At 37.8% G+C, this 12,177-nt stretch overlaps 1 protein-coding gene across 5 annotated transcripts; it reads left to right on the forward strand.

The window, feature by feature from the left end:
• The first annotated feature begins 1,788 nt into the window (after nucleotides 1-1,788).
• LOC121728314 (protein ABHD18) lies at nucleotides 1,789-8,861 on the forward strand. 5 transcript variants are annotated; one of them, XR_006035777.1, is made up of 11 exons: nucleotides 1,789-2,032; nucleotides 2,153-2,237; nucleotides 2,667-2,849; nucleotides 2,967-3,079; nucleotides 3,367-3,505; nucleotides 3,579-3,668; nucleotides 3,836-4,319; nucleotides 4,390-4,761; nucleotides 6,235-6,311; nucleotides 6,443-7,156; nucleotides 8,366-8,398. XR_006035777.1 is itself a non-coding variant. In XM_042116465.1 (10 exons), exons 1-10 carry the CDS (start codon nucleotides 1,941-1,943, stop codon nucleotides 8,430-8,432), a joined length of 1,761 nt encoding a protein of 586 aa, XP_041972399.1. In that variant the 5' UTR covers nucleotides 1,789-1,940; the 3' UTR covers nucleotides 8,433-8,861. The 5 variants fall into 5 exon arrangements, 4 of the variants coding, with proteins under 4 accessions (XP_041972399.1, XP_041972400.1, XP_041972401.1 ...); XM_042116465.1 differs by lacking the exon at nucleotides 6,443-7,156 and having other exon boundaries at nucleotides 6,235-6,370; nucleotides 8,366-8,861; XM_042116466.1 differs by lacking the exon at nucleotides 6,443-7,156 and having other exon boundaries at nucleotides 3,836-4,313; nucleotides 6,235-6,370; nucleotides 8,366-8,861.
• Nucleotides 8,862-12,177: the final 3,316 nt, after the last annotated feature.

Consider the following 12,177-nt stretch of genomic DNA (forward strand, 5'->3'; position numbering starts at 1 on the left):
TGGTACGTGTTTATGTAAAAATATAAATCAACAACAGTAGTTCTGTTTTCGATGAACCTGTAAGTTACGTAATGCACGTAGGCTGACCCACTGTGTTACTAACAAAACATGGAAGGACCACATAGCCATATGTTTATGTAAAATCAATTTGTTATAACAAATGTGGGTGTGGTCGATAGTCCTATTAGGAATGTTATTGTTATACTTCAGATGAGCTAAAAAAAACATTTTACATACCGAGTAAGTAAATACTTAGATTCCAGTTTGTCAAAAAACCCAAACACGTTTTCTCCGTATTACCAGATACGACGCAAAACTTTATTAATGATCGAAAATTCCTATGGCTTCCTTATCATAATATTTACGTAGAAAAGTCTATAAAATATAATGTATGATGGTATGCCTAAATTTAAGGAATCATCATATTTTGGTCCTTTGAGCTTTACAGTTAGCAGCTTTATATACTGTTTTCAATGTCATTATCATAATATAAATAACAGAAAGCTACATAAGTTTGAATTGATAAAGAATAACATGAGTTACTACTGTTCTTTACGACTAAAACTTCGGAAATCAGTATCTATTTAGCAATATTTGCTGAAACCTAAAACGTACTGAAACTCCGCAGGCAATACCACGGGCTGTTGCTAGTGTTATTAAAACACCACGTCCGGGTTGGGTAGGTCACCGTCGAACAAATCCATGCCCACACTTTTCTAACTAATTGATTGACTGACTCATTCATTTGTGATATTGAAAATTTGCAAAAATTGGATATTTTGGTAAATGCGCAACTGATGCTGTAAGCTGATGAATGCATAAGAGATCTGTAAAATTGTTATCATTTAAATAATTATGTAGTTAGGTACCTACAATATATTTTATGATACCTATATTATGTAGTTACTAGATGACGCCCGCAACTCCGTTGCGCCAAAATTCGGGCGCGGGGGAACTGTACATTTTTCCGGGACAAGAAGTATCCTATGTCCTTTTTCAGGACTCAAAGTATCTCCATACCAAACAGCAAAATCGGTTCAGCGGTTCGGGCGTGAAAAGGTAACAGACAGACAGACACTTTGGCATTTATAATATTATTAAATTACTTAATTACTAATTAGTATGGATACTAGTGAGTATGGATATTTTATTATTTACTAAATAGTAATAATAAAATCGTAAGGTTTATATTTTGTTTTATTATGGTAGAATTAGGTTGTACCGTAATCATAATTAATGTTCCTGTGGATTCGACAAGGTTCGGTGTTATTGAAGTACGGAGTACCACTGAATTTCAGTGGATAGGGCTAGGTCCACTACCATCCTTTTGGGCGAAGCGAGTCCTACTGTAGATTAAATAAAATTCTTTGACTGTAGGTATAGGTATCCGTCGCGTCGTGGACGCCCCCAGTCCCCCGCAAAACGCGGAACGGTAGGTATTTCTCATTCTCGGTGAAAAAACAAGGCTTCGAAGTTCGAAAGACACTTTCTTTTATCGCTGAAAAATGCTCAGTCCCAAATCAACGAGAATTTATTATTGCAGTCGAATCTCGGGAAACATCAAGTATTTATTAGGTATAGTTTTCTTTGGTAAAGCAGCAGTGGTACCTAATATTATCAATCGAATAGGTTACAGGGCGCATAATAATATTTTTTGCCATGAAAGTTGAAACTTGACACTGGCAAAAGGATTGCCATTGAACTATTGTCTTAGCCACACATGACACTGCTATATTTAAAAAAAACGATATCAGCTGATTGCTGTCAAATGTCAAAAGTCATAATATGTCATAACAGCGTTTTGTAATTCTCATTTCTCCAATAGAAAATTATAGAAATTTTACGAAAATGCGAGATACTAACAGTTAAAATACTCATGTTTTTTTCAGTTGTTAGAAATCAATTTCCATAAACTTTTGACTTTTTACGCTAAGATCAAAATGTCAGCGAGTAAGTTGGATGCAGTTTACCGAAGTTTTCTTATAACCAAATTTTTTACAAAGGGTTGGGGAAAACCAGAAAATTTACGAAGGTATATAGAATCTACTTGTCAACATTCCTAATATTTATAATTTCAGCTTTGTTGCGTATATACTTTACTGTAGAATGTTTTACTCTTTGCGTAATAGTAAAAATATTGACAACATTTTAGGTTATTCGAGTTCAGGAAAGTAGTTTCGAATCGTGATGAATGTTTTAAACTTGTAGAGAAAGATTACCCTGTTACTATAACGAAGGTAAGAATTAAGAAATTATAATTTTACTCATACATCATGTTTAGTGGTAGGCAGTTGAATGGGTGCCAAAACTATAATCACTTATCTTTATCTTCATCTGTTTATGCTTGTTATTGTTGATAAATGGTTATTGCATTGACAAAGGTATGTATAGTTGTTTACTCATGCATTGAAAGTATGTTGTAATACTTATAACAGATCAGTCTTTCAGAAGAAATATGTGCCATTATGTTGTGGGTAAAGATGCAACTTGCTTTATGTAATTTTACTTTGGTACTCATATGAATCACACTTGCCCAAAATTAGAGCAAAAAGACCCTATAGAAAATAGAATTTTTTGCCAGGCCATGTTGTAATTATTATGTTTAGAAATCATGGTACTTACAACTTGTACTTCAATTACTAATTTTTTTTTCTTCTGTACTAAAGGAACAAAAGTTGGCAGATTGTAGACTTCTTGAGGGCTTCTTCATAACTCCACTGGAACGGTATCTGCCGGGGATCGTACCTGAAATTGCACAGAAGGCTCATTTCCAGATCTTATTGCCAGAAAAATGGCAGGATCCAAATTACAAGCCCGTGTGTTTACACTTAGCTGGCACTGGAGATCATGTAAGAAAAAACTAGAACTTTCCTTTAAAGGAATCTTTACTATGATTGTTTATTATATATAATATTATGCTAATAAATTCCATTATACGGTATAAGAAATTCCTTTTTTATTTTCAGTTCTTTTGGAGAAGAAGAAATCTCATGGTGAAACCTTTGCTAAAAGAAGCTGGTATTGGTGGAATAATATTAGAAAACCCTTTCTATGGTCTAAGGAAACCGGTTGATCAAGTGTATGTATAAATTTATTCCAATGAATTTAGAGTTAATTTTTGTCATACTTACTCTATGAATAATAAATAGTTTTTATTATTCGTAGTACTTACTCTTAAAAAGATTCAATGTTTTAAATTACTAATTTGAAATATATAATATGGTGAACATTGATCCTGTAACACTGCAGGGTTAAAAAGGTTCAGGGGGTATCCAATCTGCCGAGTTTTGTTACGGAATAAATATTTACCCTGTATAATTAAAAAGTGCATGGTGCACTTCTAACCAGTTTTTTTTTTTACTGTAGGCGGTCCTCCTTACACAATGTATCTGACATATTTGTGATGGGTGGATGCCTTATTCTGGAATCTTTGGTGCTATTTCACTGGTGCGAACAAAACGGTCTGGGACCTCTTGGTGTTACCGGTTTATCTATGGGTGGCCATGTACGTAGCTTGAATAATGCTAACTTGACATTCATCTGAAATGGAGTGAATATTAACAAATAATATTTTGTAGATGGCATCACTGGCAGCTACGAATTGGCCAAAGCCTCTAGTACTGGTTCCTTGCCTTTCTTGGTCTACTGCATCTGCGGTATTTTTGCAGGTAACAAAATATCTTCTTGAAGAGAGCTTATTTTGATTGCCAGATATAGACTGCATACAAATTCCTTAAGATTTCTTTACAAAAATTAAAGGGACATGCTCATTATTCGGAGTAATAGAGCAGAGACTCTACAAATAGTATTTGACACCAATACTTTAATTTTGCAGGGAGTTATGTCACATTCAATAAACTGGGATCTTCTGGAGGACCAGTACCTATCTGATGGCGTGTACAGAGAAAAACTTTCTAAAATGGTAACAGTTATAGATGAAGCCTTCTTGGCGGGAAAGAAATTTGTACAATCATATTCGAGGAACATACAAAAGGAAAATATAAACAGTGAACCAGAAAATAATATAAAACCGGAAACTCATGTAGAAAATGTAGAGACTAAACCAGCGACTGCCAAGGAAACTGATAATATAATAGATTTGAATAGAAATATTATTTTAAAAACTAAAATACCTCCTGAGGCGAATGATGATTTGAAAGTGGAACTAACCAATCTATTGAATGAAAATAAAATCTCTAAGCAGCTTTATGATAAGCTATTATCAAATAGAAATTTTGAGCTTGAGCCGCAAGATATTGAGATTTTAAATAATTTAAATAAGGAACATATTAGAGAAAGAGTTTTATTAAAATGTAAAGGTGAATAGATAAAATGTTGAGTTTAGTAGGAGTAGTAGTCGAGTTCTAATAATGTTTTTTTTTATTACAGTCCAAAAGAAAGAAGTCAATCATTTTTCAGTGGAAACCAAGAAGTCGCTTGAAAACAAGGGAACAGCAACAGTACATGAAAAACTGCATACCACTGACAAAATTATAGAAACCACGCAAACGACACGTGCCAACGAACTCATGTTATCTAAAAATGTCGACACGAAAATAGAGAAGAAACCATGGAATGTATCGGATCTAGCCACAGACTTTTTAGTCAGTTTGCCATTCCTGAAAACACATGAGAAAAAAATTGACATAAGCAAAATTAATTGGAGGGACAGAGAGGCCTTGCAGTTTATGCGGGGTATCATGGATGAGTGTACGCATCTCAGCAATTTTTCAGTGCCATTTGATACGTCGCTTATTATTGGTATGTTTATCTGTAGTTTAGACCTTCTTTAAAATTCATCTAACTATTATGATCTACTCGGTGTTACCCGCAACTTTGTTACTCGGAAACTGTATATTCTTCCTAGATAAATACCATACTACCTTTCCCGGGACTAAATTTCCTGTAAATCATGATAAAGATGAAGTATGAAATTTCATAATGATTAGAAGGATGAATAATAGACTGAAAGATTGATTACTTGACATTTATTAATATTATGGCTACTATTATGGACATAAAATGCTGAATGGAGTATAGAACTAGGTCAGAGTAGACAGAATGATAGAGTATGCCGTCTTAGAACTGATGTTGAAATTTTTAAATTTGACGTATTATGACGAAAATCGTCGCTAGGGTTGTTAACTTACCTACGAATTTAAGACTATGACATATTCGCTGGACGTGTTCCTCTTTGGTCGTATTGTTGTTTGTGTTTTGGCACATGCGATTAAAATTGTCAGAATCCAATTTCGAAATTTTTATTTTAAATATTTAAAAATAAATTATATCAGCCAGCGCGAGGCACATTCCGTTCATAATCCTAGTGAAACCCGACGAATTTGACAGATATTGAAACCTGTCCGTTTCTTTGCAGTCGAACTACTGGTAGTTATGTCTATTGTGTTAGAACTGAGGTTGAAATTTTTAAATTTGACGTATTATGACGAAAATTGTCGCTAGGGTCACAATAGACATAACTACCAGTAGTTCGACTGCAAAGAGACGGACAGGTTTCAATATCTGTCAAATTCGTCGGGTTTCACTAGGATTATGAACGGAATGTGCCTCGCACTGGCTGATATAATTTATTTTTAAATATTTAAAATCAAGATTTCAAAATTGGATTCTGACAATTTTAATCGCATGTGCCAAAACACAAACAACAATACGACCAAAGAGGAACACGTCCAGCGAATATGTCTTAGTTTTAAATTCGTAGGTAACAAGTTAACAACCCTAGCGACGATTTTCGTCATAATACGTCAAATTTAAAAATTTCAACCTCAGTTCTAAGTCGGCATACTCTATAATTCTGTCTACTCTGCTAGGGTTGTTAACTTGTTACCTACTAATTTAAAAATATGACATATTCGATGGACGTGTTCCTCTTTGGTCGTATTGTTGTTTGTGTTTTGGCACATGCGATTAAATTTGTCAGAATCTAATTTTGAAATCTTTATTTTAAATATTTAAAAATAAATTATATCAGCCAGCGCGAGGCACATTCCATTCATAATCCTAGTGAAACCCGACGAATTTGACAGATATTGAAACCTGTCCGGTTCTTTGCAGTCGAACTACTGGTAGTTATGTCTATTGTGACTAGGTATAGATGATATTATTAATGAATTCATGACCTTTATTACCTTTTGTAAGGAACTAAGGACACACATTAATTTCCCAACCTTCATACCCCTGCCCTTTATAGAAAAATTTACTTACCTCTTGCAGCTGTATGCGCAAAACACGACGCGTACGTGCCACGCGACGATGTGGGCACACTGGAGGAGATCTGGCCGGGCGCGGAGGTACGCTACGTCGACGCCGGACACGTCTCCGCCTACATCCTGCACCAGTCGCTCTTCAGGTAGTGTATAGATGGGGCGTGTCGAGGACGCGGTCAGCGGGCACGCTGGAGGAGATCTGGCCGGGCGCGGAGGTACGCTACGTCGACGCCGGACACGTCTCCGCCTACATCCTGCACCAGTCGCTCTTCAGGTAGTGTATAGATGGGGCATGTCGAGGACGCGGTCAGCGGGCACGCTGGAGGAGATCTGGCCGGGCGCGGAGGTACGCTACGTCGACGCCGGACACGTCTCCGCCTACATCCTGCACCAGTCGCTCTTCAGGTAGTGTATAGATGGGGCGTGTCGAGGACGCGGTCAGCGGGCACGCTGGAGGAGATCTGGCCGGGCGCGGAGGTACGCTACGTCGACGCCGGACACGTCTCCGCCTACATCCTGCACCAGTCGCTCTTCAGGTAGTGTATAGATGGGGCATGTCGAGGACGCGGTCAGCGGGCACGCTGGAGGAGATCTGGCCGGGCGCGGAGGTACGCTACGTCGACGCCGGACACGTCTCCGCCTACATCCTGCACCAGTCGCTCTTCAGGTAGTGTATAGATGGGGCGTGTCGAGGACGCGGTCAGCGGGCACGCTGGAGGAGATCTGGCCGGGCGCGGAGGTACGCTACGTCGACGCCGGACACGTCTCCGCCTACATCCTGCACCAGTCGCTCTTCAGGTAGTGTATAGATGGGGCATGTCGAGGACGCGGTCAGCGGGCACGCTGGAGGAGATCTGGCCGGGCGCGGAGGTACGCTACGTCGACGCCGGACACGTCTCCGCCTACATCCTGCACCAGTCGCTCTTCAGGTAGTGTATAGATGTGGCGTGTCGAGGACGCGGTCAGCGGGCACGCTGGAGGAGTTCTGGCCGGGCGCGGAGGTACGCTACGTCGACGCCGGACACGTCTCCGCCTACATCCTGCACCAGTCGCTCTTCAGGTAGTGTATAGATGGGGCATGTCGAGGACGCGGTCAGCGGGCACGCTGGAGGAGATCTGGCCGGGCGCGGAGGTACGCTACGTCGACGCCGGACACGTCTCCGCCTACATCCTGCACCAGTCGCTCTTCAGGTAGTGTATAGATGGGGCATGTCGAGGACGCGGTCAGCGGGCACGCTGGAGGAGATCTGGCCGGGCGCGGAGGTACGCTACGTCGACGCCGGACACGTCTCCGCCTACATCCTGCACCAGTCGCTCTTCAGGTAGTGTATAGATGGGGTATGTCGAAGAGACTCTACCTTCTTCGTCGTCGAAAAACGGGAATACGAAAACTACGACGAGCTGACTCCACCTAAATTGTTCTACTTTTGAAGACGTGTAGGACAATTGGCGTTTGATAATATTCGTAATTCGGGGTTTTTTTTTAAGGCAGTGTTAAAACTTTTAGTACAAAAATTTGCTGTTTCATACAAAATTGAGTATGATATAGGTACGTATTTACGTAACGAATAACGATTCGGTAACTCGTCAAATGTACGTCAGACTCAGAGGTATGGAGTGTAGATGGAGGAGAACTATCTCTGTACCTATGTAAAAAGTGTCCGCTGAAATGCGTTAAATCAGGGTGGCGCTACAGTAGCAACGGTAAATTTTAAATCATTTAGCAGCTTTTATTTCAGCTATTTTAGGTTATATTTTTCAAAATATATTAGTGTTAACCCAGTAATTCTGTGACTCGGCTATTCGGCTAACTTCAATTTATATTTTGTCACCAACGGCTACATTCATTCCATACCCTTTGCTGCAGCTAGCGCCACTCCTGGAGGATTTTTCAACTGTTATTTACTATTTACTGTGTACAGCTGGACACTTTTTCAAATATCCCCCATATTAGATAGTTCTCCTCCATCTACACTCCATACTCAGAGGGAAGCCAACCTTAAGTCTGGAAGTCATTAGTCCACCTGCGCGATGCATTTCCTGTCGATTCGTTACGAAACGTAATACGCAATAGCGATTATCTGATATCCAAGTACAGTATCTATTTATTTATATATTTATATATTTATTTATTGCAGGTCGTGTATAAAAGAGGCGTTCGAGCGATCCAAGAAGAGGTGGAGGGACGGGAAACACGTTGACTGACAGGACCATGCAGCTCAGACATCAAGGACCGACACTTGGACGACCGTTCCTGTAGTAGGTATATAACAATGTTTTCGGTGGACGCCTATCTAGGTGCTTACTTATATTTATTTCTTCTATGCAATCCAGACGCTCATGCAAGGTGTACTACTTCTTACATGGTATAGGAGCTTATAATACTTGTAGCAAATTGAAATTCTAAAAAGTTTTGTATAACACCCCTTTTGCACCAGACTGGGTTAAGATTAAAGGTAATCGTAATGAAATATGAAAACTCTTTTGTTCTTAATTTTAACGGACGATAGATATTTTGAGAAGCAATTATTAAGACTGGAGCAAGTGGGGCGTACTTTAAAATATTATAATGTGTCGTTGCCAATCGTGTATACTTGTATAGCCAACAATAAACTTATACTAAAGTCAAAATATTTTAAGCGGTCATTGACTTTTCTAGTCTAGGAGCTATGTGAAAAATAAGTTTTTTGACAGGGGGTCACTGACCGCTATGGACAGAATTCAGCGATTTGATAATAGCACCTTTACTAATGCAAAGATCCACACTACAGTATAAACATGCAAACATATTGTTTTGTCCTTGTCTGTTCGCTAGATAACTCGCGTGACAAAAAAATTACAAAACATTCTTAATCATTTATATCTGTAGAGACAATATGGAATATGGATCTATTAATTAGTAAGGGGGTATCAATAAAGCTGAAAAATATGTGTTCAGTGCACGTTACAAATTCTCTACAGATGTATTTTAATTGTGCCTGATATATATTAATAAATAGCCATCGTAGATCAATAATTTATATAGCTCAATTTTGTGATTATTAATGATTAAACTCTGCAATTTTTATTGATAACAACGTAAAATTTAACTCACCGCTATTTAATTTATATTAACAATTTATAAATGCATATCAAGTTTTATCTAGTTATATACAATAGTGTATAGAAACACGTAAAATAATTAGTTTTACTATTAGAAAATCAAATTTTCGACGTCAGACAAAATTAGCTATTATTTGCTTGAAGCAAGCACTTTAAACTTTTTGAAATCAAATCTATGTTATATATTATTATAATTTATAATATTGTTTCGTAAAATGTGTCCTAACTCCTAGTCGTGTAAATTATAGCCTGTCAAGAAAGTGAAGAAATTAAAAAGTGGCATCATCCCTTTCAAATCAATCTAAGAAAAAAGGGATGACACTACGATGTTGCCACTTTTTATTTTCTTCACTTTCTTGACAGACTATAGACATACTTATTATAATGTTGTGTAAAAATAAGAGTGATTTACAAAATCGTGTTTTGCTATTGTAATATGATTGGCAAAGTACTAGACTAAGACAAGGTTAAATTGTTTACTAAATTGTGTGTAGAGTTAATGTGACTAAGAAAATTTAAGACTTACTTTCTTGTACACTTTGCTTTGCTGTAGACAGTTATTAATCTTGTTTTTTAAATTTTTGGACACCGTACGTACTACGTCATGATGCGATATACGTACCTACTCTAAACAGTGATTTAGAAGCCACGTCTTCAAATAAAAATGAAATCAATGGGAGGAAATGTATTATTTGAGTACAAAATGACTTTGCTTGGTCTGTAGACTAGACTAGATTTTTAGACGTTACTTTTTTAAATTTTGTTATATCGTAGTAAGTGATAGTCTCTATTGAGATTAAAATATGTTAAAGTAATATTATATATTTTTCTAATAAATATATTTTTACTGTTGACTGTGTTATTTTTTGTTTACAAACTTTATTTAAAACTACTTGTACTAGTAGGGTAACAAAAAGAGAGAAATTTATTTATCAGGAAGAGAGTATCAGCGCCCCTATTTTTAGCACTGCCACTTGCCAGCCCTCTAGGCGCCAAAGAAATCTCGCCCAGGGCGCTGGCAGTGCCAAAACCGGTACTGGCTGCGACAGCTGTTACAAGACCAAAGGAGGATTTTTGACTGCGTTCACCGGTACAGAAAGACAGAAATTCGTAAACTTTTAAAACAATCCAAATAATTTAGCTATCTCTTGGTGTAGGAAATAAATTCTTTCAAAAAAACTTCGGTTATTCAAAGCCTCGGAATTTAAAACTTGCTACATATAATTTACATATTTAATTTTTGAATAAGTAGTGCTATATAAGTTATTTAAACATATTTGGTTGAATTTTATTATTTTAATTTCTAGTTTAGCAAAAGTAATTTACCTCCTGCTTTATAGCACATAGCAAATATAACTAGTATAAATTAAGTAATTTTGAATGGATGTTTTGTAATACGCTTGCTTAGATTCACGTAATTATTTGCATAATTATTAAAATTTAAAAGTTTAATTTGGTTCTTCAAAAGTTAGGAACTCCCATCTAGTTTTAATTTATTTTATCCTTCTTCAAATTATTATGTTTTTATAAGAGATTTCTTTTAAGTTCTAAAATATTTTATTGCAATTTAAAACTAAAATCAGATTACCTATGTTGTGATTTCATGTTCCATAGGAAGTGACTAGCCAGTTACCTAAAGTGTCGCTACATAACAGCTGCTTCATTTACTGTTTATACCTACGTTTTTTTTACCAAAACTTTAGAAATACCATCACCAAATTAAAGAAATATAAAATTTATACGGAACTCCAAAGCACGTGGTGGTATGCGCATTTGACACGTTTTTGTTACAAGATATTTATCAGAAGACACATAGTTGTACAAAAACGGTAATAACATGATAAACATAATTAAAACCTTGGTTTAACATAAAGATAATTTATTATAACATTGTTGTGTACTTCCTCTGTACCTACTATTGTTAATTATATCTAAATTCTTTTTTTATAATAAATAAGAATAACTATGTACCTACTTTAAGGGTCAATTCAGAATTTCAGACCGCAACGCGACGCGAAGATGCATTTCTATATTTGTACTGAATTGACAGATTTCAATTCATGGGCGCCGGCAGGGGGGTGCCAGGGGGTGCACTTGCACTCCTTGGGAATTTCGGGATCGACATTATTGAAATAAAAAGCATTTTGTAACCCTATTACCATGCCGTACAAGGATAGTTCGTAATGTTTCGGCACTAAATGCTTTATGTTGACGTAAATTGACAGTCACTGTTGTTCGTAAAAAGTAAAAAGAAAAAAAAGAAAGAAAACTAAAATCTGCACCCCTTGGAAATTATTTCTGCCGGCGCCCATGTTTCAATTGCGTAAGAGCCAGTACACACAGCGCGTCGCGGCAGCGTTGCGTCGACGCAGCGCTGCCGTTGCGTTGTTTTACATATAAATAACCAAGGTGTTCACACGGCGCGCTGTGTCGCGACAGCAGCGCGCAACCCACACATGTTATGACGGACAGCAGCACCCCGAGACGAAGCGGGAGGGGGTGTTGACGTTAAGTGTCATACACACCATGCCGAAGATACGCGGCCGAAGTTCCGTAGCCGATATTACGTTCCGACTTCCGACGCATTCGGCTGATATGACACACGATAAGAGCCGAGCTTGAACGCCGCCGAATTGACGCCGAAAAAAAGACATTACCGCCGAATCGCTGCCGAACTTACAATCGACCGAAGTTCGGCTGTACGCTATAACGCGACGTAATTTCGGCATTGTGTGTCATCGGTAATTTAAAATACATTGCAGGCGTGATCTTGCCGAACTTCGGCCGCGTATCTTCGGCATGGTATGTTTAGAGACTGCTTCGTAATAACGCTGCGATAATGCAGCGG

The sequence above is a fragment of the Aricia agestis genome, chromosome 6, assembly GCF_905147365.1.
Source record: "Aricia agestis chromosome 6, ilAriAges1.1, whole genome shotgun sequence".
NCBI lineage: Eukaryota > Metazoa > Arthropoda > Insecta > Lepidoptera > Lycaenidae > Aricia > Aricia agestis.